This window comes from Durio zibethinus, chromosome 4 (genome assembly GCF_047325235.1).
Source record: "Durio zibethinus cultivar Kanyao isolate XHJ-2024 chromosome 4, ASM4732523v1, whole genome shotgun sequence".
Classification (NCBI taxonomy): Eukaryota; Viridiplantae; Streptophyta; class Magnoliopsida; order Malvales; family Malvaceae; genus Durio; species Durio zibethinus.
In genome coordinates this window covers 6,432,416-6,460,055 of record NC_143165.1, presented here as the reverse complement: position 1 = coordinate 6,460,055, position 27,640 = coordinate 6,432,416, and the positions used below count along the sequence as shown (strand labels likewise).

The following is a 27,640-nucleotide window of genomic DNA, read 5'->3' as shown; positions in this document are numbered from 1 at the left end:
ATAGATGACTTATACTTGAGATAAAAGGTCCCTTTTGAATCTTAAAATGTTCCTAGAAGATTATATTTTAATTTTTTAATAATGAAAAAAGGGAAAAAAAAACATAATTGCAATTACAAAAAATTAGGAGCTGAGGCCAATATGTGTATGTCTGCTTCACGAAGCAAAGTTTTTTTGTATTTAAAAACCCTCGAACGAAAACCAAAACCCAGGGCCAGGGGGTCAGAGCTGCTCAGAAATTATCTCTCTCACATTCACATTCTGAATCTCTCTGTTAGTGTTTCTATGTCCGCTTTATCTGTAATTCAGGGAATGGAAAACAGTACCAATCATGAAGACCAAGAAGCCTTGATGTTCCACTCCTACCCATGTGCTTACTACGTGCAAAGCCCTTCCACCATCTCCCATGCAAACAGCGCTGATATCCGCAACAACACCACCAACATAGAAGATCAATCTGCTTTCCATTTCCACTCCCCCACTCGATCTGAAGCAACCTTTCTCAACAAGAACCCTGACGTTTCTAGATTCACCCTTTCGCGTTACTCATCCTCTCGTGGATCAAACAACTCCTTTTTGCATGAGAAAAAGAACATTGGTGGACTTGGATCTGATGATCAGAAACGAGGCGTCAACCGTCTCATCATTATTGACCATGGGGTTGGTGATGATGATGATGATCAGGTGTCCGATGAAGAAGAATGGTCTTACGGGAAGAAAGGAGGGTGGTGGTGGAGGTATTGTTCTTTTAGAAGGTCTAGTTCTTGCGCCTGGATTTCTTTACAAATATGTTGGAGGCTTGTGTTGAGCTTGGGAGTAGCATTGCTTGTCTTCTACATTGCTACAAAACCACCACCTCCTAAGATTTCTATTAAGGTATGTGTCATCGGTCTCTCCTACTCCTCCATATCTTTAATTTCTGTTATGCTCCAATACTTAGTCTTACAGTGTATAATTACTTCATTGAGTTGATAGTATTGCTGGCACTGGAACATAATGAGAGTTACAGTCTTACCAACCTTTTGTTATAAATGAAGAGACCAGAAAGAAACTATGCCCCATTATTAGAAGAGTAGGAAACATTTTGAGTGCATAATTTTACAAGAAACTTGTATTACATGAAACTCTTAAAAAAAGAAATCTTGACTGGCAACTTTCGGTTCATAGTGCTGTTTTCTTTTTCTTCTTTTTCATTGTGCATATGCATAGGCTATAGTGAATTGTCAATTTTGCTTGGCCCAACTATTCCAAATAGGCTGTAACATGGTGGGCTGCTAGTATCTATATCCCCAAGACCAATGGGTTAGGTCTAACTATTGCAACAATGATGACTAGAATATAGGGACCCCGTTAGAAACCAAAAGTTTACATTTATCTTTGAATACATGGGTGCAATACTTGCCCCCTAGCCTGGAACCAAGCTTTAAGCCCAATCATTGAACACCTTTATTAAGATTTTGCTTTGAACTTTCTGGTTGCAAGATGTGTTGGTCTTTTGGAGCATAAGGCCTTTGAACATTTTAGGATTGAAATTCTCTAATCTATTTCAAGTAAACTCCAATACAATAGTATGTTTATGATATATTTAGTACATAAAATTATGATAAAATAAGATAAAATATATTATTAATAAAATTAGATTATGTCATTTTATCTTGTGTTTAAAATGTATAAAAATTAGGATAAAATAATTTATTTATTAACCAAAATGATCATTTTTTAACGTTTATATAATTTAAATTACTGATGTAATTTTTAATAGTATGTAGGACATATAAGCTCAATCTCATCAATTATTACTCTTCATTTTGAGAGGATTAATTTTTTTTATAATTTTTTTTAAGATACAAATCAAATATAATATAAGATCATTATTATCTTATTTTATCTATTATCTTATGTATCAAATATGATCTTATTTTGCATAATGGTGCTTGTATTTCAGGTGGCAGGAGTTCGCCAATTCGGACTAGGAGAAGGAGTGGATGCCTCCGGTGTTACGACCAAGATTCTGACCTTCAACTGTTCCATCCACTTGCTCATAGAAAACAAATCAAAGCTCTTCGGTCTCCACATCAACCCTCCAATGATGGACATATCCTTTGGCCTTCTCCCTTTTGCGATGTCACATGTAAGTCTGGTCGTTTTAATACTAACAAGTGGTAAAGCATCAAGGCAATTGATTTTTAAATGGTAGTCTCTACATTTCATGCTTTGCAGGGACCAAAACTATATGCCCGGAGCTATGGTTCATCAATGTTTGAGTTACACGCTGGAACAAGGAATAAACCAATGTATGGCGCTGGCAGAAGCATGCAGGACTTGCTAGATTCGGGAATGGGATTGCCTCTAGTGATTCGTTTGAAACTGAGCTCCAATTTTCGAGTTGTGTGGAACCTTATCAAGCCTAGGTTCCACCACCAAGCGGAATGCTTATTAGTCCTTGATAACAAATATGATAAGAAGCACCGAACCCAAAAATATAACAGCACCTGCACAATAACTGCTTCATAGATCGATGTCTGCCTGCAGCAGCTTGAATAAAAAAAAAAAAAAAAAAAAGGGGAAATGGAAGAGAATATTATAACCCTTTTCAGCGTTTTGAACGATCTTTTGATAACAATTAATAATTATACTATGTTAATGGTGCTAAAACTATCTATATGCTTGGATTGGCATATAAGTATCAGTAAAATTAAGAAAAGAATGTCTATAAAAAATTTTGATGACAAAATACTATATTCTCCCATATGATTTCTCATGTAAACCACAGATCTTTATGTACTTATTGAATTTAAGAGAAATGATGAAACTACAAATTCTTTGGTTCAATCTCTCGATCAAATTCGTCAATCTTTGGAAAGCCTTAAGCAATAATGTTAAAATCATGTCACTTAAGTAGTACCGTGAGCGAAGGGTGCAAAGAACTCCTGTCAGGAAGTGAAATAGAACATGAAACCATGAGCTCCCAAGCAGTGGGAGGAGTCCTGGACTCTGACCGCGTGCCCGTTGAAAAATGAGCCGGCGACTCATAAGCAGTGACTTGGTTAAGGGGGGAACCCAGAGCCGTACCGAAAGAAATTATTTCCTTCTTATAAATTGATTAATTAAACTATCCAAAATTTACGTGAATAAATTTTTTTTTCTAAATATGAAATTGTGATGAGTGTCGATTTCCGAATTTAAATTTAAAACCATTAAACTTTTAAATATTATTTAAGGCTATATATAGCTTGTAATTACTCTTGAAAAATCCTTCTTAAAGGATAGTTTTGCTACATCTTTCCAAATTCAGAAATTTCATATCTAAAAACTTTGGACCACGTAGGGTAAGATGAGCACTAACAAAGATAGGGGCTTATTTATTCATGCAAGTAGTAATTGTATATATATTTGGAAGACGCATGATCAAATACCGAACAGCTTTTTGCCACCAACAAAGGGGATAGTTAGAGTATTCTATATATTAATGAAAACGCATATGAATGAAGGAAAGATTTATATAGCTAGGCATGCACTCTGACGTTTATATTTGGTCCCCAAAGCAAATCTAATCTTATCAAAAGCATTGAAACATATGTACGGCTAGATCGTTGGAGATTGCTTAAAATTCTCAGAAATAGTGGGATTGGTTGAAGGGTTAATGCCTCTTTTATCTTCCCTACAATTATACATTATATAATAAGAATCCTTCTGTCAATACCATAGCAAAATCAATAAAAATATACAGACTAATTGTGTTCCTTTTCATAACAAAATGTCCATCATGATATCAACTCCTCCTTATAAAGTAGTAACCTTTTAAGTAATTTATTTGTGGGAAAGAAGATATATATATATATATATAATATAGTTATAGCTGGCAACATTTTCATTATATAGTATTAACTGAAAATGATGTTTGTGTTGTGTTTGAGTGTGATGTCTCCACTCTCGTATTGGAAGAATATAATAATATGATATAATATGATATATACATATATATATGGACATTTAAATTTGAACTTATGAGGTATCGTTAATAAGATAAAATCATAAGATTATCAGATTATAATAAACAATACCTTTCATATTAGGTATAGGTCTTCAAAAATAATATTAAAGCGGTCACAAATTAGACAAGAGTTAAGTGTTAAACGATGGGAATCACTTCTAAAATCTCAATATTTTGAATAATTCTCTAATTCTGTGTTTATTTTGTATTAGGCTTGACGAGAACATTAAATTTTAACGGAGAAGATTGTGATGCTCTTAAGATATGATATGGTATATATATGGAGATCTAAACATAAATTTGTAAGACGTTTTTTTATAAGAAAAAATGATAAGATCTTTAAATCAAAACAGACAATATTTTTTTAAATTGAAAATAAATCTTCATGTCAAATTTTGATATTGGAAAAGTAAACAAATCTGAACTAACAAGAGCATGGCGTATCTTTTGGAATTTAATTATTTTTCAATAGAAAATGGCTACATATTAAAATACTAAGCATACAATATTATTTTAAAGAAATTAAAAATACCCAGCGAAGTCTTAAGAGGCACCTCCAACCACTACGGTAGCACTTAGAGAATTAAAATTTACATTAACTTTTTGTTTTGTTTGTTTCTAAAAGAATCTAATGGTACTTTGCGAGGCAAGCACTTATATCAGTGAATATCATCACATAATCATATTACACATTTGGAGAAAAAGTGTGGATTTGCATATTAATTGGTCTGCTTCATTTGATAATCTCGATATGCCTTTGGTTGTTAATCAACACTGCTTATGTACGTACGTCTAAATGCATAATGAACATATAAAATACTTATTATTGGTTGATGATCAGATTCCCTTCCTATCTCTTTCAAACAAAACCTCCATTCAAAGTTGAAGATTATTTAATGGTATTAACAAACTATTAATTATTAATTAATTTGTTTTTATAATGCAAAGAAAACCAGAGGACAGATAAGTGTGAAGCTATTCATTCGATTGATTTACTTAATTTTGAATTGAATTAAATAAAATTGAATTAATCGAATTATGTCATTTTATTTTCATTAATCGAATTCAAATTTTTAATTTTTAAAATTAACTGATCAAAAATTAATTTTTTTTATTAACCAAATGCAAAAAAACATTAAATTAAATTATATTTTAAATTTTTATTTTTTTATATGTGAAATAAATTAAATAAAATTATTTAACAAAAATATTTAAACAACGAAATATTAAATTAAAAATTGTAATAACTTGAAATGAAATGAACAATTTCATATGATTTTAATTTAATATATGAGACAAGGCATGTAGGAAGTTTTACCATCGACGTTTACGATGCTATCATTCTCAAGGACTGGCTTTTGAGCAAATGACGACCGATGAGATCACAGGAGGTCATTTTTGCCCCCTCACCCAAAAGCCCAATGGACGGAGGGTTGGAGGGGACAATGATGCGCGACAAGTCGACAACCAGGCAAGCCTAATGGCTTGAGGTGTAACTTGCTTTTAAAGACTCAATAGTCTATAGGATTCCGAAATTCACATAAAGTATTGCATTTTATTAATATTTTGGTTAAAATTTTGATTAATTTGATTTTTAAATTAAATTAATTAAAAATTAAAAATTTTATAAAATCAATTTCGATAACTAATTAATTAACTAAATTAAATCGATTTGATTAATTATTTCGATTAAAACTTATTACAAACACCTTTGGACAAGTGGAGTATTACTCTAGCTTGCTTAATTTCTTTTCATCATCTTCAACAGGGGGAATAAGTAGTGGAAATCCAATCCTCTTGGTATTACTTTATCAACTTACGCGTGGAGATATTTTTGGTTTCCACACGAAAGTGTTTTCCCCATTACAATTATTATAGCTATCTTGTTGCATATTATCACAGACCATATTTTTTATTTCCGTCAATTCATTTCTCAGGCCAAACCCAAATGTGGCAGCAACTAATAACTTGATGATAAGGAGATAAATATGCTAGCAATATGCTTTGTGTTGCAAAACGAAATTCAACAAAAAACAAAATGAATGTCATTTGCATTATTATCATATATAATACAAGTAATCCGAGAAAAAAAAAAATAAAGGGAACTGCAAAATTAACTTATCGTCATCACATGCAAATATGACGATATTGGGACCCTCCATTTCAATTTGTTGTAGAGTTTAAAAAAAATCTAGTCTTTGCTCTCAAAGATCTGTTGAAATTAACAAATGTACTTGGGAGGGTACGTTTCCCATGCCTCCCCTCCTCTTCACAAGGACTAGACAGCTGAACGGACAAAGCACTATATATATATATATATATTAACCAAAAAGTATACATTTTCCTGTTTAGTGCTGTATTCTTCATTAATTTTTAAGAAAAATTACAAGTAAATGGTAAAAAAGCAACATATATATATGTTAGTGTAATTGAGTGGAAAGTTAGGGTATTAATTTTACTGTTATTATTGCAGTGAGAGAACAAATTTTGATATTTTTTATCCTTATATACTCTAATGGCTAAACCAGAAAAAATTAGGTCTGAAATGGTTAAAGTGATTTGCCAAGCTTTTGGTATTGGGTTTCATACGTAGCCCACATTTGCATAAGTTGAATCTACCAAATAAAAGCACTTAAACTTGTAGGCCAATGTATGATATAATATTTCTTAAAGTTTTTGATTAATCGTGGCTGGTGGCATCCCAACTTTCAGAAATTCAAATACCATAGCAACCACTTTCATACAATTTTTATGAAATCGTCAGTTGTATTGCTCTCATGTGGAGTTCATATTGGTGGTGCTACTTTATTATATATAGTAGTACTATTATTCTTTTTGCTTCCATTGAAGCTTCTAATTTGTCCTGATATGATCAAAAGTGGCTCGATGATCTTTCTTTCAGACATGCATAAGCTATTCGGTGGAGTCTCAAAAGGGTATATAAAGGCAAAGCGAGGCATAGGTTTGGCAAGCAAGCCAATGCAAATTAAGTTGGTGAAAAGAACTTAGGATTCTTGGCAAATCGAATAAATTAAGGCAACGTTATCGACTTCCTTCGATCAACTTAATTATCATTGTAAGTTCCATCCCTTGAATGCCTTTTAATTACTTCATTGTTTCCAATTGTGAACCATTCTCTTTTTTCATTTATTTTATGGATTCTTTTCTCTTTCCTTTGCGCTATGCTTGAAACACTTTTGTAAAAGCAACAACCATCGGTCTGTTCATTCTTCTCTCATACACACCTAGGCTTGCATATGCATGCTTTACTTGTTACATGTTGCATACATGCAAGTACGAACATTTATCTACAATATATATTTCAGGAGAAAATCTTTGTTTTGTAATGTGCTTCCAATTATGTGTAAATCAAATAGCATTTCAGCTTGGCTGTGCAATAAAATGCATGGACGGCTAATTATTCCCATCTATATCTTATATGTTTTGTTAGTTGTTACTCCTTTTGTTTGTTGTTAATTATTTGCTTTTGACAATGATTGAATATAAAGATATAATTGAGTCGAGCTAAGTTGATATAATAAAAATCTTGAGTTCAAGTTTGACTCAAAATTCGTTGTTTCAAAATCGGTTCAAGTTTAATCGAGTTTTAATTTTTAAGTTTAAGCTTAATTTGAGATAAAAATTAAATTATTTGAACTCACTTGATTATGTTTGTTTAATAAAAATAAACTCGATTTCAAGCTTGATTATATGTTTGAACTTGAGTTTGAGTTCGAATTGATATATATATACACACACATAAAGGTAAAATAATATTTTTAATTAAAATAATAAAAATATATTAAAATTAAAAGTTCGATTAAATTCATAAACTACTTAAATTGGATATTAAGATGATCGAACTCGATTCATTCAATAAATTAAATTACTCAAATATAAACTTAACTCAATAATAATCAAATCGAATTTAAATTTTATCTTAACCGGCTTCACTTACAAATGTTTACACTCCTTATTGCAAAAAGCAATTTATTTATAGTTCTTTTATTTGGGCTTTGCAATAGCATCAGGCCGTAACCTTAATCTTTTACCGTCCATTCACTTGGCCTTAACCCCTTCTCTCTTTTTCTTTCGTTTGTTGTTCTCATATTGTCCAAATATGTGGGCTTTGCACCCCCAAAAGGCACCCACTGACCCACAAACTTGGGGGAGAACAAACAACATAAGTATATATATTCGGAGGAAAACATTTTCATTAATTTAAATTCCATTAGGCAAATCACAGAGTTAATTATCATAATAATATGTACTTAAATTTGTTGGAACAAATATATGATATCATAATCAATCCCTGGAAGAGTCAAAGAAATTAAGTAGTACCATGATAAAAAAAAAAAAAGAAAACTTGATGAAGTAGTTAGTTACATAATTATTTGGGCATGAATCTTACAACAATGGAACATGTTTGAATTGATTACGAAACTCCCTTTGTCTGTTTATCAGTTTTTCCCTTGTTATTTATGTACACATTTTGCATTACCTGGCCTAGATATACACAGAACAGGTTTATTCACAACTGATGATACTTTTGTTTTTTTTCAACTTTATCAAACCGGTCTAGTGGTACGAATCTCAAGCTAATTATGTCCTTTTTAGGACAAACTGATCATGTTCGTTGGTGTCGTCTTCTTTAAGAAATCTACCTTCTTTTTGTCGGGAATGGACGGTAAACTTCTTGCAGTTTCTAGTAGGTTGAGATTCAAGATTGCATGGCTCCAAAATGCATATTTTAGTTGGTTTTTGAGTGCTATCTGAGGCAGAAAAGGAGAAGAATTTTCCTCTGTAGGAAGATTCATGGAGGCAAGGACAAAGAGTCTGATAAATTAATGGGAGAGAATGTGAGTTAGGTCGTGCGTCAATTGTAGACTCTGGTTATAAGATATTGTTGCATGGCATGGGGCCATGGATTGCGATACAAATTCTTGTAGTATTGTTTTTTTTTAGGTACTTTGAAATCGTCGATGCAACTTTATAATATGTGTCCAGGTGACTTTTTCGATCAGTTCCAATGCTGCCGAAAGCTATCAGAAAACCAAGAAAAAAAGAGTACAGTCCATTTAATACTACACAATTAGCCTTAAGGCATGGTTTTTTTGGATATTTGTGACCATCTCATTTTGCTAGTGGTAGGATATATATCTCTTGAACTGAGATGTCTGGTCACCGACATTTGATTTTACTACCTCTTACATTACCAAATGCCATGCACTCTGCAGAAAATTGACAGTGGCACCATAACAGCTTAAACTTGTGGTTGATTGGCACTGAGTATCATGGCTGAGAATGGTATTATGCAGCAGCCTGAGAGCAAGTGGAGCCTGTGGGGAATGCCGGTTTTTGTCCTCTTCAAAGATGCAAGGTACAGTATCAGCTTGCTGCTTTCGCATTTCTGTAATTGTAGTCTCGTTGTAGTGTTTCAACGAATGATTGCTGAAATCTCAAGAGAGAAACCTTTTCATGTTATTTGGCTAGACTTGTTTTCAAAATGGACTCACTTGGCCGGGAGATACTAAGCATCGCATTCCCTGCTGCTTTGGCCTTAGCTGCTGATCCCATCGCTTCTCTGATTGACACGGCATTCATTGGCCGTATAGGTCTGCTCTCATCTCTAGATGGACAGGTGCAACATGTGCCATGTTCAAAGTTCTAACCTTCTATCTGTGCTAGATCTACTTCATTGATCTTCCTATAATATTCTTTATATAGATCATTCTCTTTACGCAAATTTTATGGTCTTATATGTGTAGGACCGGTGGAGCTAGCTGCTGTAGGAGTTTCCATCGCCATATTCAATCAAGCATCAAGGATTACCATTTTCCCTCTGGTTAGCATAACGACTTCTTTTGTTGCTGAAGAAGATACTCTTCGAAAAACTAGCTACGAAGAGGACAAATGTGAGGATTTGGAAAAGAGTGAACATAAAAACAATGAAAATAAAGAGTTGACACCAGAAGATGTAGTGGCTGAGAACTTGGAAAAAGGTGCAGCCACAAATACTGATATGAAAGAGCCAGATGATGGTATATTCTCCCTCTCTCTGATATGTTAAAAGCTAGAGCTAGAGAATAGATGATGCATTTAATTAGACAATTTGATTGGTGATTTATTTGTCAGGTTCAAACACAAGTTCATGTAAGCCGCCAATTGCTAGCAAAACCGAAAATACCGAAGTGAAAAAGGGCAAAAGACATATCCCTTCAGCATCAACAGCATTGATTCTTGGCTCAATGCTTGGTCTGCTGCAAGCTATATTCCTTGTATTTGGGGCAAAAACTCTCCTGGGTGTTATGGGTGTCAAACCTGTAAGTGTCAGTCAGCATCACTAATACTCTTAGCTTTCAAATGTGTCTGTCTAGCTCATTTTTTGCCTGTTATCACCCTTATATACCCTGAATTGTTCTATTTGGAATGAGCTGTTACAAAGAAATATCTAAATGATGCTTGAAATGGGAACTAACTGAATCCAATTTTATTGAACAGAATTCCCCTATGCTAAACCCAGCAGTAAAGTACTTGACCTTGAGGTCACTAGGAGCTCCTGCTGTTCTTCTCTCTCTGGCCATGCAAGGGGTTTTCCGAGGGTTTAAGGATACAAAAACACCTTTATATGCTACTGGTAGGCAGAGGTTTCATCTTGAACCTTTATAACTGTCACAGCTACTTGTGATATACTACAACCGTTATACCTTACCCAGTTCTTTTTTCTTGCTACAACAGTTGCAGGAGATCTAACTAATATCATTTTGGATCCAATATTTATCTTTGCCTTACGACTAGGTGTCAGTGGTGCAGCCTTAGCACATGTTCTTTCTCAGTAAGTAACGTTTTCTTTGCTCTCATTCGACAATCCTGTTCTTTAAGTCCATTGCTGTGGCAAGCATTGCTCACCATTAAATTTCCGTTGGCTAATGATCATTGCAGGTATTTGATTACTCTGATCCTATTGTGGCGATTGATGAAACAAGTTAATCTTTTACCTCCACATATTAAAGACCTGCAATTTGGAAGATTTCTTAAAAACGGTAAGGAGATTAGTTATTAAAACTTTTATCATAGTTTAGTTTTTTCTAAACATGGTTATGCTGCCTAAACTTCAACTATTCTCATTTCTGTTAAAGTTACTTTTGGTCTAACATTACTGATCAAGCATGGCCACAGGTTTTCTGTTATTAGCAAGAGTAATTGCAGTCACATTCTGTGTGACATTGGCAGCATCAATGGCTGCTCGGCTTGGTTCAACACCTATGGCCGCATTTCAAATCTGCTTACAAGTCTGGATGACATCATCTCTTCTTGCTGATGGTTTAGCTGTTGCTGGACAGGTAAAATCTTTTCCATTTTTTTGTTAAAAAAAGAGTATGGAACAGTTTTCTTGTAATTCATAGAATGTGAAAGCCATGGTTAACTGGTAGATTAACCCATCTGTAATATTGTCCTGGCTCATATTTAGGCAATTCTTGCTTGTGCATTTGCTGAGAAGGACTATAAGAAGGTGAAAGCTGCGGCATCTAGGGTATTGCAGGTAATTAATCACCTCCATATCCCAAAGTGGGCAATTTACTAAAATTATCAGAGCTCTAATTCTTGAAAGGTTTGATGAGTTTGCAGATGAGTTTGGTGCTTGGTGTGGGGCTTGCTGTTGTTGTTGGAGTTGGTTTGTATTTTGGGTCAGGAATCTTCTCCAAAGATGCTAGTGTTCTGCACCTGATCTGTATAGGAGTACCGGTAATTGTTATTCATGAATCGGACAAGCTCAAAATATAACTGTGTTATGATTTCCCTGTATGATCTTAACTGAATTTCTCTCCCTCCACCCATCAGTTTGTAGCAGCCACACAGCCAATCAACTCATTAGCTTTCGTTTTGGATGGCGTCAACTTTGGAGCATCTGACTTTGCATTCACAGCTTACTCCATGGTACTGGTAGCTGGAGCAAGCATTGCATCATTATTCCTTTTCTCCAAAAGCAAAGGTTTTATAGGAATCTGGGTTGCACTAACCATTTACATGGCTCTTCGCGCCATTGCTGGCATTTGGAGGTAAAAACCTTCTCACTTCCTATTCCATACATATCATGTTACCATCATTTCAAGTTCTTGAAGAAATATATATATTTCTGTGCTGTCAAGTTGATTGAAAGTGCTGCTGCTATACATGCAGGATAGGGACTGGTACAGGACCTTGGAGCTTCCTAAGAGGTCCATCGATGCCATAGGATTTGTAACTTGAAGAAATTTATGATCCATGAGACATAGTCATTCTTGTTTTCTTAAAATTTCGGCTCTGTGCAAGTATTTTAATGATGTCGTGTTGCTTGCTAGGTGGGTGGTTCGTTTCTTGCCACTTTTTAGATTTTTAGTTTCTTCTTACTTACCCCTTTTGTTAGAAGAGAACAGAAGCTGGTTTTATGCCTGCCTTTCTCTTCATCTTAAATGTCTTGGTCTACATCATCATGTATCCGAAATTGCAAAATAAATCTAATATGTTATTATCACTCTTTCTACTCCACAACTTTCTATTTTTTTTTTTTATTTTTCTTGTTCAGAATTAAGGGCCATCGGATAACTTGATTTGGCCCATCTGGACTTTGATAAACTACTCTGGTTCCAGGGTTTTATAGTGGGATGAGCAACCTATTGAGCCTTTCAAGAAGATCGTTTAACAAGTTAAATTTTTATTTAAATCTTCTCAAAATTTGAATTAATTTTCGAATTTAAATGAATAACTTGACCCTTAAACAAATTTAACATCCCTAAATTTCTACATATTAAAAGCTATATATATTTACTAGTATCGTATTTTAAGCTTTTTATTTCTACCTAATTTTCCACTTTTGTCTGTTTTTAGCGACTACATATATCAAGTTTTTTTGAATGACAGCCAAAAAAAAGATGTCATATCGACCCGAATAAATAGTATTTTCCCAAATATTATGCATTAAAATCCTGGTAAAACAACATGATATGATACAACCTATATTCAGCACATGATGTGAATTGCCTGACAAACATAAAAAACAAGAGCAACGTAATTCCCCACCTTTGGCATTTGCAATTGCAGCAGCTTGGTGAGACGAAAACAAAACGTTCATTAATCCCTCTGAACCAGTTCATTCCACACTGTTCTACATCCGGCCCAGTAACTCTAGTGGTAAAGGGATCGATCCGCACCCACAACAAAGAGAAAATGGAGGCAAGCAGAATTGACCATACCACAACAATGGTGGGCGTACGGTTTTGGCGCCCGATCAACCCTTTCAGGAAGGGGTAGAGATGGATGATCACCCAGAAGGCAAAGAACAGCTTACCAAAGAGTGGACCCCATGATTGATAGCCACTGTTGATGGCGTAGTAGATTCCTGCAACAACCCCCACCAAGTTTATTATGAGGAGAGTAGTTGGTGGAATGAGAAGGGTTGTCCATTTGAACATGTAAAGCTTGGTAAAATCCCCATCTTCATCTGATGCTTTTGAAGTGACAGTGAAGTTAGTGTTAATGCCGGCAAGTACTTTGAGAAGCCCTTGGAAAACAGCAAAAAGATGTGATGAGACACCACCAATAACCCAAAACTGTTCATTTCTCCACCACTCATCAATTCCAACACCACTCCACCTCATTTCCAAAATACCAGTTGCAAAGATGGAAAGAAAGAGGGATATAAACCATATACTAGCAATATTACTAATCTGCAATCAAAGCAAACCAAAAAAAAAAAAAGAATAAAAAGTATGTAAACATGCACCTTTTTCTAGACATGATTAAAAATGGGAAACGCCAGATAGGCAACAAATTTTTTGGCCACTGAAGTGAGGATGGGCAACAAATTTAGGTTAGACAAGGTGAGGTATATGTGCATATATGGAAAAGAAAAAGGATTATATAGAGAAGGCTATACCTGTGGGATAATGAACTTGTTAGTGAGCAGACAGACAGCTGGTAGTGTGCAATACATGAGAAGAGGAATAGCTGTAACTGGGTAGATGGTAGTGTTAATATAAGCAAACCGTTCGAGCCATTTCAGCCTACCAGAAAAACCGTACCAGATAGGGTAATGCCTACTGAAAAGGATTTCCACAGAACCAAGAGCCCATCGAAGCACTTGGTGTAGACGTCTGAAAGATTAATAGGAGCAGAACCTTTAAAGGCTGGGCGCTTTGGCATGCAGTAAATTGACCGCCGACCGCGGGCATGCATTTTGAATCCTGTAAGAATAACTTCTGTAACAGAACCATAGATCCATCCAATCTGTGGGCAAAAGAAAACATGAAAATTTAACTCCAGTGTTGGCAGATGAAAGGGAAAACAAATTGAGAAGATGAAATGAAAATACATTCACAGAGGATAAGAGATAATCCTGCTCATGCAACAAAGATTGAAATTTAAAACAGAATAAAAGCAAGCAATTGTCCAACTATGCAGAACTGATTTGGATTCCTAAAATTCAAAATCAAGTTACAAGCATGCAGACAGTCCCTGATCTACGAGCACAAAAGGAAACAATTTTATTGGTTATTATTCTATACTCTAATTCCTTTTGTTTTTTTCGTTGAGAATATATCTCATGTTTGAAATTAGTTAGATTTACTTGATAGATAAAAAATTTACAAAATTTTTTTTTTTTAAAATTTTAATAGATAAATTAATATGTTTATAAATAAGTGAAGTCTTTATAAGATTACTTATGAAATAAAAATATAAGAGTTATAAGATTTTATAAGATAGACATCTTATAAGATTATTAAAAATTTATATTTTATAAATGTGTATGTTTAAATATTTGTAGGTGGATTAAAAGAAATTGATATGATCTATATAGATATGATGCATTGATTTATATTAATAAATATTTGTTTGTATTGAAAAGATGTACATAAATATATTTTTATTTGGATTAATAATATTTTATATGATTAGAAAAAAATGAGAAAATCTATAAATATTAATTATGAGTATTTAATTTTATATTTATTTGTAATTTTTTATAATTAGTGAATATTTTTTTTTATTCGTAAATATAAATCGATTGGATTTTGATTGAATAAAAAAATATATTAAATTATTATCTTTTACATGTTTAATCGATTCTTTTATGTTACAACAATTGATTTGATTGATAAGAGCTTTTTATCCTAACACTTCTAAAGCCTAGAAAGAAACAATTTTACATAATTTAGTACGTTGCTAACATAAACTCAATACGCTGGAAATCCAGCAATCAATTTTTCATGAATTGGGTGCGATGCAAAAAGGGGTAAGGGAGGAGGGGCAACTTACCTCACTTCCCCAGTCTGTTTTGTCCTCATATCCACAGCTGATAACATGAATTGCTTCCTTAAGAAGGGTTTCCGGTGTTGCAGACTGAGGGACACCACCATTCCCCAGAAGTGTAGAGGCAACAAAAACAGCAGACTGACCAAAACGTTTCTCCAGGCTCATTTGCGACATCAGTAGTGACTTTTCATCATCAAATCCAGAACCTGATTTCACAAGTGCACAAGGGAGGACATGGAAGAGACTCTTCCTCATTAGGCTAAAAAAGGCATTTAATTAATATATTCACCGCTAAACCAAGCATACATGATAGCATATAGTTTACCTTCAACACCCTTTTCTATATCCTCCAAACTGAATATTGGCACAGTAGGATCAACATGCTTGCCAGATTTCTTCTTGTCTGATCACTTTTTACTTGATTTTGAGCTCTTCTTACGAGAACTTCCACAAAGCCAAGAAAGCACCCCTGCTTTTCTATGTTTGGGCTTAAGTGGAGGTTCATATCCATACAATGCTGTTCTATTGAAGACACATCCTGCGCCGACATAAACAGGTCCTTGAATGCCATCCAGACCCCTCAAGTTTATCTGTAATTACACAAAGTAAAGAAATTGTGTCAAAAAGATTTCCATATCCTGTATATTCCATAAAAAACTGAGACACCAGGTATTCTACATGAGTAACATGACTTAAAAACCAATCAGAAATATCATTAACAGAAGTGCAAATATTTGCTTAGTAAAAGATATGGAGCTTACATCAAAGAAAACGGTATTTCTGTTGGCATATCGGTCGTACCTAACAATACCATCAAATCTTTGTGGAAATTGAACATAACAAACTTGCTTCCCAAGGTTCGGATCCATCAGTAAACACATGGCTTCCCTTAAGGCCTTGCTATTATTTATGTAGTGATCACGATCAAGATTCAACAAGAAAGGTCCATTAGTAAGAACAGCTGACACTCGAACCTGCAAGAAAGATTCATTTACAGATAGGTTGAGATAAGACAGACAACAAAGAGTACAAATAAAGTGAGATTTAAGAAGCCACTTACAAGTGCATTCATAGCACCAGCTTTCTTGTGATGTTGGAAGCCTGCACGCTTTTCACGAGAAACATAAACTAACCTAGGCAGCTCATTCCCCTCAGCATCAAGGCCCCCACTCTGGCCTAAGAAAACTTACAAAGTTTACAAAACCTTAGTGACATTAATAATGGATGCAAATTACTTATAGTTGTGGCAACCCAATAAATCTCATTTGAAATAATGAAAACCATGTGTAGATAGCTGGGTGAATATCCAACACACTGAAAATGGAAAGGAAAAACTTACAAGCAGGTTTGTTTTCCTCTCATGTCTCCATTAATATTAACTTTCTTATCTACCATTAAATGGACACATGGAAAACATATAAAACCACTTCAGGAGTTTCCACAGTCCACTTTTGAGCGTATAGAAGTTTATATAATCTAGAAAATAAGGAACATATACCATCCTGATCATCGCAGATGCATGAGTAGTGTCTCTACGATTGCAAAAATAGTCTTACCTGGATCATTCCGGGATGGTCTTTGGTATCATTACCAGGCCATGGTGTACCGTCCTGCATAATCCATCCTTCTTCAGGAACTTTCTGTGCCTTTGCAACGAGCCCATTAATTCGAACTTTAGATTCTTCATATTCTCTCTGCAACAAAAGCAAAGAAGTGACCATGATGAAAGTTCGAATACGGAGCAATACAACAACCAATTACCTTAAGCTAGACCCTTACCTTCATAGCTCTACGATGTTTAACGAATGATGGTTGAACTTTATCCCTCAGGTAGTCAATCTTCCGTGTGAAATACCATTCTGGAGCCCGAGGCTCAATGTTATATTTCTTGCAGAAAGGTACCCATTTCCTGGCAAATTCCGATGTCTCAGAGAGTGCTTCAAATGTTAACGTAGCAGCACCATCATCAGAAACATAGCAGGAGACCTCGTCAACTAGGTAGTCAACTGCAAGTATTGATAGCACAGTGTTGGCTGTCACAAGTGGGGGCTCCTTTAATGGGTCGACGGTACTCACAAAAATGTCAACAGCAGCTAATTGCGATGGTTCTCCTTCACGATCATATCTGTTATACAGACAAGGAATTGAAATCAAAAAAACAAGAATAAAACACAGGGACTGAAATGGCACAACTGCTTAAAATATATTAGCGAGGATTAATGAGATTGGCAGGAAGAAACATCCTACCTTAAAGCAAGCCTTTCAGGGTAGGTTTCACGGTTAACAGGAAGCCATTTAGGAAACTGGTCCAATATCCAGGATATTGCAAACCAAACCTCACATATCACAGAAATCAACCACAGAGAATAAGCATTTGGAACAGGGTTTGTTATTCGACAGTGCAAGAAAATGCAGAGAATAATGAGCCGCAGAACGATGACCATCCGATGAGGGTTTATTTTAGATGAAGGAATGGAAACCTTCCTTGATAGAGGCTGCCGGCTTCATCATTCCTGCAAATTAAGAATTAACAGTATGGATAATTAAACTTAGGCAAGAAAGATTAATAACAGGACTCAGCTCCCTTTTGCCGGGTTCACAATGGTAGCTAACAGGTTATATTTCAGAAAAATATTCTACATTGCAGGAGTTAGAAATACCCTAGACAAAGGACTGGAGAATTCTAATCATGATTCTAAAACTTTTTAACTTGCTGTGTACTACTAACAAGAACAAATAACCTCATAAAATTCTGGAAATCAATCAGATGGAACGCACAATAAAGAGTCATCCACAAGCACATCAGTGCTGGCATCAATATCTCCAGCACCCCTTTCAGAAGTAGCCTGGCCTGTACTCATAGGAACAACATTCTTCTCCTGCTTTATCTTCCAGCCGTCAACCCTCTCCTTCCAGGCTACATTCCCTAGTCCTGGTGAACCAAACTCCCTCACTGGATCCACAACCCTAATATTAGCTGCATGGAAGTTTCAATAATTATATCAATTAGGGATGGGAGCCTATCATGTGAATAATAAATTTCAATTTGTGCAATTGATTGATGTCAGCTGCATAAGGAAGACGATGCATACATTTTCCACCAGCAACTCCAGCAGATGCCATTGAAATGCGCTCAGGTGATGCAGCGATAACTCACCAGAAACCTACAATATGTCAATGGGAAAAGCAAAATTCCAATCCATCATTCCATGCATGAAGAATTACACAGCAAGACAATAGCTTATACACAGCTTATAAACTTACCTCCTGCCCATTAGTTAGCAGGGGAGGAATGTGGCCATGAGAAACCTCTTTATCATAATTTGGAGCACCAACATCCTCCCCTCTACCATATGTTGCATGCCAGCTCAACATTCTTTCCGCAATTTTCTGCTTCTGGTTTTGGTTTTCTGAAGAGTAATTGAAATCACTAGCACTATCATCTGCATCATCATCCTCTTCTCGATCTCCAAGAATAGCAGGACTACCTGGAGCCGGAGAAAAAATGAGTGAGAAATATAATTGGAAAATTATTTACAAAATTGAAAGGTATTTGAGTACAATAATATGAAAATATATTCAATAGTCAGTGTTAATAAAAAAAAAAAAATCCTGAAAACAACAAAATCTCTAAAAAAATGTAATATATCTGTGGAACTTTTGAAAACCATGTGAATATCTAGTGAGCCATTAATGTTCAAAGCATTTTTGTGCCTCTTGTATCTGGTTTTGCATTGAGGGCAAGACTGATTCCCATCCTTCCTTTCATGTTCATAGTAAGGCCTGCAGACAGGAAATGCACACACATCGCAAGCAATGAATGGATCACCATCCACATTTTTGCCAACATTATCACCACAGATTTGGCACACATGGCCACCCAGATTCTTCATAGGCTTGCCCTGATCGATCCGAGAGTAACAAGTCACGTATTTAGCGATAAAAAGGAGACATTTAAACATAAGAAACATGCCCAACTGTAGTAAGAACACATATCAAAGTGTAGAGAAATCATAGCAACAATGTTTACTCCAATGACCCCTTGCAAGTACTTAGATTAATTGGGGTGCGCTTTTAAAATCAAGACATACAAGTGGTTTAGTTTTCTTTTATCTTCAATCTTCTAAACAATGAAGCAAACTGCAAATTACTGGCAACAGTAATATTTCTTTCAATACATACCCCAATGTCTCCTTCTGATTCCATTGTCACCTACTTCTTTCGTCAGTTGAGAAAATGGATACCAATGGGTTTTATTCTTTCTGTATATAAATAATAGCTGGAAGCAAAGAAATGTCTCACAAGAGACGAAAGCGACGGAGGAACTACGAGCTCCTCCCGCTGCAGGAGGACTTCACCGACAGTGCGGGCTTTAAACTCAGCAATGAAACAGATCATTTACACCAAATCATTTTTTTTACCAGTGCCCTATTTACCAATGAAACCGTGCCACGTAGCAGTACAAAACTAACTTGTACTGACTGTTGATTCTGTTGATGTTTTTCTATGATTGTTTCTGTTTCATACCAAAAAAAGATTAACACGTTTCTCTATGGTTGGACACAGTTAAAAGTCCACACTATTACTAATTGGTTTTAATTATGAGTGTTATTAAATCGAACGGTGAGAAGTTTAATTTCATTTGCATTTAGTTGCTCAAAATTCAATTTGGATTGAATCGTATTTTAAATTTTAAACTCAAGATTGAATTTAATTTAAAATAAAAATTAAATTACTTAAATTCGTTTGATTAGATTTATTTATTAAAATAAAAAATTTTATTTTTATGCTCGATTTAAAATTTAATTATTTATGTTCAAATTTAAATTTAAATTCATATATATATATATATAAGTAAAATAATAATTTTTTTAATAAAATATTAAAATATAAAAATTTCATTAGATAGATTTGATAATTTTACATATGACATAATGATGCCACACGAAAAAAACTATATATAAATGTAATGTAATAGTGTCTTAATCATATTGACACGATTAAGATAAAATTATTTATGTCGTGTTCATATCAAATTATAATAAATATTTAAGATACAATATTGTTCATAATATAAAAAAATTTAAAAATTATTTTAATTTATTTAAAAAATTAATAATTATATTTATTATATCATTTTGATATTTAAATAAATTATAAATTTTTAATTTTTAAATAATTTTTTATTTAAATACTAATTAGAATGATATTTTTTTATTTAAATAAATAAATTAATCTTATTTAATCATATTATTCGATATATAATTATATCAATCATGTCATGTCGTATCATATTATTTGATAATTAATCATATTATTTATATACAATTATATTAATCGTATCATATTAGTTAAATATAAATTAATTTTAAATATATTAATCATATTGTATTACGTGTAATATTTATAAATGTATTATATTTATATTTAAATTATTTGTGTCATTTGTGTATTTATATCACGTTTATATTAAAATTATTCATATCGTATTTAAAATTATATTTTATACAAAATATGATACAATTACACAAATTATCAAATCTATCATTAAGTTCATAAACTATTCGAATTAAACATTAAAATGCTTAAATTCAACTTGCTTATAAGTGGAGCTGCTCAAACTTAAACTCCACTTTGATAATGATTGAGCAAATTTTAAGTTTTATTCGAATAAAATCCGAACAACTTACAGATATATCATTTGTATTCTAATTCCAATATATATTCTGCATTCACATTGTCGTAGTGACTATTGTTCTTGAATGTTCAACAACACAAAGCATATAACCTTTTTATCATCTTGTGCGATTCACAACGTGCCCATAGGCATCGAGATTTTGGGTTATTAATGTAACTGTATCTTGTAAAGCGAAAAGGAAGCTTCAACCTTGAGAGGTTTGTCTCTATTTTGCCTGTTCTTGAAGTTGTTCCTGCTCAAACAATAAAAGTAGAAGTAAGATCAGAAGCTTAGAATTATGTTAAGAGCAAAGCAAGGTATACATACTGACCTCTGTCACAAAGAAAGCATGGAACCCATAAGGAACCCTGTGGGGTAATTCAACAACTGCAACGGGATCTGCTGACATTGTCTTTGCATCAATCACATTCACTGATGATTTTCTACTCACTCAAATAAAAGTAAATCCAGTTGGCAAGTGATGCAAGAAGGATACATGAAGATGATATATAGCAAGAGAAAGGGAGAGACATGATACTCAGTATTCTCATCATGTACAAAGAATATCAAGTAGCCATCATCCTCTTCAGAATTGGTCCCTGGTGGCTTACGAGGCACAAATATAGCTTCTGAACCAAATATACCGGGTCCCAAGTCAAAGAGGCCTTCAACATTCCCCCCAACTTCAATCTTTGCTTTTCCTGCCTCTGGTTCAGCTTGCAGATCAAACTTCACAAACCCTGTCACTTTCGCAATGCTGTCCAGAATGGTTCCATACACATATCTTTGCTTTCTAAATTCACACAAGACAAGAAACAAGTAAAAGTTTTAGTAAGATAGAGAAATTTGATCATACAGGTACCTATTTGGCTATTTTCCTCTTCATGTTTTCAGATTGCTAACACCATAACAGATACATACCTGCCAGTGTAATACTCATTCACCCTAGGAAAATCAACAGCAGAAGCTGATAATTTCTTTTGTGTTGCAAGACCACTTTTCATGTTGAACCTCATTTCATACCTGATTTAAATAATAGGAATCAGAAACAACTTTCAGTATAAGGATCATTGTACAAATTCGCAAAAGAGGTCAGAGTTCTCACAGCTCATTTGAGAAATTTTCAAGCTTCTCTTTGACCTCCCCACTGACCATGTCCAGATCTGGATTCTCAAGGCGGCAAGTAATCAGAACAATTTCATCTTCCTCCTCCCAAGCATTGGCTAGTAACGAAACATCATTACAGCAGTTAAGTTCTAACTCATTCATATACAAAGAACAAATATTAAATTATAAAAAAAATAAACATCAAGTAAACTTTGGTATCATAAGTCCATTGACAAGTTGATGCTATTAATATTTGATGTCCTTGATAAGCCACATCACCATATTAAAACATATAAAGTTAGTAACTCATTGCCAGAGCTGATTGAATGAGAATGTTGGCAATGGGAATATGCAAACCGACATTTATCAGCTATTAGTGAACTGAAAGTATATAGTAAATCTTAATTTCCTAAAAGAAAGTTTTGGAATGTAAACAGTGATAAAATGCAAACAATACCATTATGGAAAATAAAGCAATTAGGAAGCTCAAACCATCTGATTAGGAGGTCGTCCTTTGCATATCGTGGAAGCACACCAAAACGAGCCTTCTTTGAAGCATCGAATGAGAAGATCAGCTTCTTCTCTTTAACCATTTCCTGAAAATTTCAATGTCAACAATCACAAGATGTAATCATTATGATTCTCAACATTGATGTCAGTAGACAAGATTTCATCATTGCCCATGAAAATTTTCAGTTACAAACCAAAGAGAAGTTTTGAAGGAGAAATCAAACAACACTGTATGAACCCAAGTCATATACCAACCTATACAAAGGTTTGAAAGTTGGCTTTCTGATAGTACAGCAATAAAAGCTCTACTGAAGTTGGCATACCTTTGGTCTGAAATACAAAGGAAGATCCAGGAAAATTGCATAATTCTCAGTAATCGCAAAGTCATGCATCATGATTGGTGCTGATATTGTTATTGGTACTGGCTCATGCATGAAACCATCTTTTGAAATAACTCTGTATGTGATATATGGTGGCATGTGTGAATAGCCAAAAGTAAACATCTCACCTGCATGCAGAAATCTTATAAATCAAAAGCATTTTTACCACTGTAACTTATAACTTAAAGATTTCCTACTTAAATAATGGGTCTCACCAGTGACTGGATCAACCTTGGGATGAGCAGTGAAGGAATGTGACAACCGTTTGTCATAATCAAGCATGCCAAGAGTTTGGAGATCTCCATCCTCCAAAACTTTGAGGACATCTGCATGTTGCAAAAGGGATACAATTTAATACCCAAGTTTCATTGAAGAAAATATAATCCCCAGTAAAACAAAACAAGAATTGCAAAAATATGTGAATTTTGGCATCCTCAACCCTCCTTATTCCTTCTTAAAAGAAAACTGAGAGAGAGAAGACAAACTTACAAGGTTTATCTCCCTCGTGAAGTGCCAGGAGTTTCCCATGATGATATATGAGAGCTGTATTAGCTGTACAATGATGATACGCCAGGTCAGAGTTTACATCAATAAGATAAGCATTTTAAACCAGGTTAACCACTAGTGATAAGCGTTATAAAAAATGGAAAAGACAGAGTAGGGTTGTTTTCAGACTGCATTTTGATGGATAAATGTGCCATGGATTCATGGAATAAATTGAGCAACAAATATGTTTCGGAAGCCCTCTTCCCAAAGGGTACCAGACCAACTAAATGTATAAGAACGAAGAATGTAATCCACAATCCATTCTAGCACACTTAGTGTTCACTAACATTTCCTTTCACTGATGGTCTCCAGAAATAACATCGGGATCTTAGAACCATCCAGCCATATCTTTGCTTTCTATATACAGAAGAAACAGACACCAGGGCAAACAAATACTAGCACCCAAAAGAGACAAAGTATAAATGCATCACAGACATCATTCATAAGCAACAAAAAATCCATTTTCTATTGTGCAACTGCGTGTAATGGAACTTGCTGAAAGGGGATGCGTAGAATTCATTGGCTTTATCTTGCATTCCGGCAGAAACAATCTCAACAAATTTACCTGTCCCATTTCCATATGATAGATCTAACACTTTAGCCTTTTCTCTTAGCTTCTGTATATTGACCATGAGAAGCCCAAATAGCCCTTTAAGGTCTCCAACCTGCAAAATGGCATATTCAAAAGAGGATAATGACATGTCTGAGATAAGCATTTGCAACATAGGTTTTCTACAGTTAGAATTAAAATCTTAATGCTTCTCTTGTAGTCATGTATGTGTGCAGGTCATGCCATTACTGCTTAGATTTCATAAAGGCGCACCACTTAGAAGCAGCCCAAGGAAATAAAAAACATAGCCATACAACTTTGCAATGCTTTATATTCCTTTAATTCATGAAGTATATTCTAGCATTATAATGAGTAAAAGAGGTTCACTTATTAGAAATAGTCAGCTAACATTTTTCAACCCTTATACCTTCATAAATTTTGCACCTCGAAAAAACTCTTCTTGTTTAAGACGTGATGTCCTCACGTAACGGGAGACATATGTTGCCTTCCCATCTTTGATGCGCATACCATGAATCATTCTGCAAATTCCAGAGTTAACAGTTTACTATATGTTATTTGTGTTATACCATATAACCACATTATGTAAAGGTACAAAGCAAAGAGCAAGAATTGAATTGGCATTTTGACAAGCATCCACACAGTTAGTGCAATAAATAGATCCATCCACTTGTGTTTACGACCTAAATTTGCAATGAAATGAACTAATGTTATATATAAATGGTTAAGTGGACTTAACATACCCATCTCCATCAAACCTGTAGGCAGAGATAATAAAAAAAGAATTAGATGTGATGGTACATGGTTTATAAATCAAAACTGAAACTTGATTCACAAGGAAAAAAAAAAAAGTTGGAGATGCACACACCAGTGATATGCAGCCACAGGGGCAAACTTGGGGTTGGGCCCAACCCTGACAAATTCACCATTCAAGCATTCCTGACAAAAATAGAAAATAAAACCATTTAATTAATCCAATTTCAACCACTTTATTAAGGTAATAGTAAAGGTAAACCCCTGAGTCAAAGAAAAGAAGAAATAAGAAGAATATACTCTTCTCCTCCCAAACTAACGAAGAGTGACATTGAATGAAAGATTTTACTGAGTAATAGTATTAGCTTACAGGGAGGTGGCCTTTCACAGGAAGATCTTTGATGGGAAGAGTTTCGTTACGAGCAGGAGCGAAGTTACCCGACAGATAATGCTGAGGCTGTGAAGAATCATACATAAGCTTAACTATTAACTTCTCCAACCAGTCAATCAGCTTGGAACTCAGCCCTTTTTGGGGCTTCGGAGACACTTCCAAGATTCCTGTCCCAGCTCCTCCGCCTTCTCTGTTCAACAGTTTCTCCTTATCCTCAGCCATTTCTGTGTCAGGCCAAGAACTGGGCACTGATTGAAGTGGAAAGTGGTGAAAATGGTTATATGTATGATTGTGGTTTGTTGGTGCGCGAAGTGCCACGTCTTAAACTTTTATTATAAAATAAGAGGTGTAAGTTTACTTTTGATGCTGCATTGATATTTCCCCTTAGGCTTATCAGATACCTTCCACTACGTGACAATTGACAGTTCATTCCCATTGCCATCCAGAAAAGTAAACCACAACTGTTTATCCTAATTTTCATTTGTCAACATTTCATGCTATATTATATAGTTGGGCCAAGATGACTATGAGAATGAGTGAGGGTAGTCCAAATAAGGCTTTGGGTCCACAACTCATACGTGGCTCATATTATCCAAACTTGTGGGCTGTGGCTCTTTGTATCCAACAAGAAACCTCATAAACAGACCAACAATCCAAGTAACCCAAAACACTTGACAGACTAAACAACCCCTCCATCCCTGATCTGAGATAGAATAATTCTTGTCATCTTTCATACGGAATGTTTTAATATCAGTATGGAGATAAGATATTACTCATTTTGATTTAAAGGTTTAAATATTTTATAAAAAAGTATCTCATTAATTTAAATTTAAATTTTTATATATTATATTATATATTCTTTCAATAAGAAATTAGAAACGTTACAATAAAAGCTTTGAAAAAAATCCCATCGCCAAATCAGGACCAGTTTGTGTTTGACTAAATACCATTTGGGTAGCCTCTTTGAGATTGGTACTCGATGACACTTGAAAAAGCCGCAGGGAGTGGGGAAACCATTATTCTTGTTTTCTCCCCACTCCACACTAAGCTCACTGTCACCCTCACCCTGTTTGATTTCTCACGCAGTGCATATTATATACTAGTAAATTAGATAATTTAACTTTCTCCTTTGTATTTTGTCCCATCTTTAGTTCACCATTTCCGCCTCTTCTTTTGCCTAAACCTTCAACAACCAATTACCAAATTCTCTAATCTAGTCTACTTTTCTCATCATTATTTTATTTTTATGAAATTTTCATGACAAGGCATTCTAGTTAAGAGAGGTTGGCAGTTTGGAACTTTGGATGCCAATTCCATTTCTATCTAGCTTCTTGGGGTCAATGTTTGGTATATGCTTTGACTTTAAACCCATATATGTACAGATTTTCTGTACAAGTTTCCTTACATTAAAGCAACCAAATACATATATGTATGCCATATATATATATATATACAGTTTTAACGGCTTTGATCATGCCATAAAAACCAGAAGCCTCCTTGAAGTGGCAAAAAAACCCAAAGTCACCAAAAGACTTGATGACTTGACAGTTTGACACACAAACTAAAACAATAGTCCATGCCTCAGCTTTCAAAATTCAAACACACCACGGCAAGCGTATAGGGTGACGTTATGGCTCTTATTTCTTTTCTTAATTCTCTTTCACCCCCCAAAGCACACGCCAAATCCCATTCTCTTGGCTTCTTTTTAATTTCCATTAATGGTGCTAACTTCTCTAACTCACCCAACCAAACCCACGCCCCCCCTCCCCTTTTCCCTTTGAAGTTTGATCATATGATAAATGACATATACATGGCCATAAGGTGATAAATACATGGCCATGTATATATATATAAACACAAATGCATGCATGCATGCACATACTCGATGATATATTACACAAGTAATTAATTGAGTAAATGAAAAAGGGCTCGTTTTTGGGTTGGGTTAACTTGACTGGCTTAATTTGGAGATCGAGTCTGTCTGACTAAGTGAAACCAATATTGTTTCTAATAGCCCGTAAAACAAGAGTAAAACCTGCGTCATTATAATTATAGTGGGCGTAGAAAGTGGCATTAAACCTTCAATTTAACAATGATTATGAGAAAATATTGCATGTTTCACATAGTTGTTTCAAAAATCTGTTATTTGTTAGTTGAAATTAAGCTCGTATAATAGTCAAAATTGTGGACTTTCCAAACAACTGCTCTTTGGCCTGATCAGATGGTCAAATTATAAATTATCGGGTGCTTTTCTAACAAAGAATAGGTGGACTGATACCAAAACTCCATAACCTAAGCTTGAAAAAAATGAATGACTCTACCTAACGCATCCTGATGAAATGTACATGAATGTACAAAGTCATCATCATGTGATCCCCATATTAGTCTGTAAAAACTATATATTAAGCATCTATATTTGTGT

General features: G+C 34.5%; 3 protein-coding genes and 1 pseudogene across 6 annotated transcripts; 2 read left to right on the top strand and 2 right to left on the bottom strand.

The window, feature by feature from the left end:
• The first annotated feature begins 165 nt into the window (after positions 1–165).
• LOC111288029 (uncharacterized) lies at positions 166–2,563 on the top strand. Its single transcript, XM_022878776.2, has 3 exons — positions 166–876; positions 1,946–2,131; positions 2,221–2,563. The coding sequence occupies exons 1-3, from the start codon at positions 286–288 to the stop codon at positions 2,512–2,514; spliced, it is 1,071 nt and encodes a 356-aa protein (XP_022734511.2). The 5' UTR covers positions 166–285; the 3' UTR covers positions 2,515–2,563.
• A 4,351-nt stretch (positions 2,564–6,914) lies between these two features.
• On the top strand, positions 6,915–12,512 carry LOC111287792 (protein DETOXIFICATION 43-like). 2 transcript variants are annotated; one of them, XM_089759286.1, is made up of 14 exons: positions 6,930–7,070; positions 8,612–8,681; positions 9,232–9,374; positions 9,488–9,609; positions 9,763–10,035; positions 10,130–10,317; positions 10,496–10,631; positions 10,733–10,829; positions 10,937–11,037; positions 11,174–11,337; positions 11,466–11,537; positions 11,624–11,740; positions 11,837–12,054; positions 12,176–12,512. In XM_089759286.1, exons 3-14 carry the CDS (start codon positions 9,289–9,291, stop codon positions 12,228–12,230), a joined length of 1,629 nt encoding a protein of 542 aa, XP_089615412.1. In that variant the 5' UTR covers positions 6,930–7,070; positions 8,612–8,681; positions 9,232–9,288; the 3' UTR covers positions 12,231–12,512. The 2 variants fall into 2 exon arrangements, with proteins under 2 accessions (XP_022734199.1, XP_089615412.1); XM_022878464.2 differs by lacking the exon at positions 8,612–8,681 and having other exon boundaries at positions 6,915–7,070.
• Positions 12,513–12,933: 421 nt separating this feature from the next.
• Positions 12,934–19,708, bottom strand: LOC111287659 (cellulose synthase A catalytic subunit 3 [UDP-forming]-like; annotated as a pseudogene). Its single transcript, XR_016341448.1, has 14 exons — positions 19,469–19,708; positions 18,995–19,188; positions 18,551–18,776; positions 18,379–18,450; positions 18,065–18,263; positions 17,534–17,799; positions 17,066–17,411; positions 16,843–16,980; positions 16,347–16,490; positions 16,048–16,260; positions 15,612–15,876; positions 15,290–15,492; positions 13,911–14,260; positions 12,934–13,701 (listed from the first exon to the last, which is right to left on the bottom strand). The product of XR_016341448.1 is annotated as a cellulose synthase A catalytic subunit 3 [UDP-forming]-like (transcript).
• Positions 19,709–20,930: 1,222 nt separating this feature from the next.
• On the bottom strand, positions 20,931–25,472 carry CCD1 (carotenoid cleavage dioxygenase 1). Of its 2 annotated transcripts, none has more exons than XR_016341447.1 (14): positions 25,198–25,472; positions 24,943–25,013; positions 24,818–24,832; positions 24,484–24,595; positions 24,072–24,171; positions 23,450–23,512; positions 23,176–23,286; positions 22,904–23,088; positions 22,528–22,666; positions 22,069–22,186; positions 21,885–21,986; positions 21,495–21,756; positions 21,295–21,406; positions 20,931–21,216 (listed from the first exon to the last, which is right to left on the bottom strand). XR_016341447.1 is itself a non-coding variant. In XM_022878829.2 (14 exons), the coding sequence occupies exons 1-14, from the start codon at positions 25,438–25,440 to the stop codon at positions 21,190–21,192; spliced, it is 1,653 nt and encodes a 550-aa protein (XP_022734564.2). In that variant the 5' UTR covers positions 25,441–25,472; the 3' UTR covers positions 20,931–21,189. The 2 variants fall into 2 exon arrangements, 1 of the variants encoding a protein (XP_022734564.2); XM_022878829.2 differs by having other exon boundaries at positions 21,502–21,756.
• Between the last annotated feature and the right edge of the window lie 2,168 nt (positions 25,473–27,640).

Excerpts from the sequence above, each read along its gene's own strand:
- LOC111288029 (XM_022878776.2), top strand. The coding sequence starts at position 286 with ATGTCCGCTTTATCTGTAATTCAGGGAATGGAAAACAGTACCAATCAT. Across the intron at positions 877-1,945 it reads CTCCTAAGATTTCTATTAAG|GTGGCAGGAGTTCGCCAATT; the intron begins GTATGTGTCATC and ends CTTGTATTTCAG. Across the intron at positions 2,132-2,220 it reads TCCCTTTTGCGATGTCACAT|GGACCAAAACTATATGCCCG; the intron begins GTAAGTCTGGTC and ends CATGCTTTGCAG.
- LOC111287792 (XM_022878464.2), top strand. The coding sequence starts at position 9,289 with ATGGCTGAGAATGGTATTATGCAGCAGCCTGAGAGCAAGTGGAGCCTG. Across the intron at positions 9,610-9,762 it reads GGCATTCATTGGCCGTATAG|GACCGGTGGAGCTAGCTGCT; the intron begins GTCTGCTCTCAT and ends TTATATGTGTAG. Across the intron at positions 11,538-11,623 it reads CGGCATCTAGGGTATTGCAG|ATGAGTTTGGTGCTTGGTGT; the intron begins GTAATTAATCAC and ends ATGAGTTTGCAG.
- CCD1 (XM_022878829.2), bottom strand. The coding sequence starts at position 25,440 with ATGGCTGAGGATAAGGAGAAACTGTTGAACAGAGAAGGCGGAGGAGCT. Across the intron at positions 21,987-22,068 it reads GAAAATTTCTCAAATGAGCT|GTATGAAATGAGGTTCAACA; the intron begins GTGAGAACTCTG and ends TATTTAAATCAG. Across the intron at positions 21,757-21,884 it reads AATGAGTATTACACTGGCAG|AAAGCAAAGATATGTGTATG; the intron begins GTATGTATCTGT and ends GTGTGAATTTAG.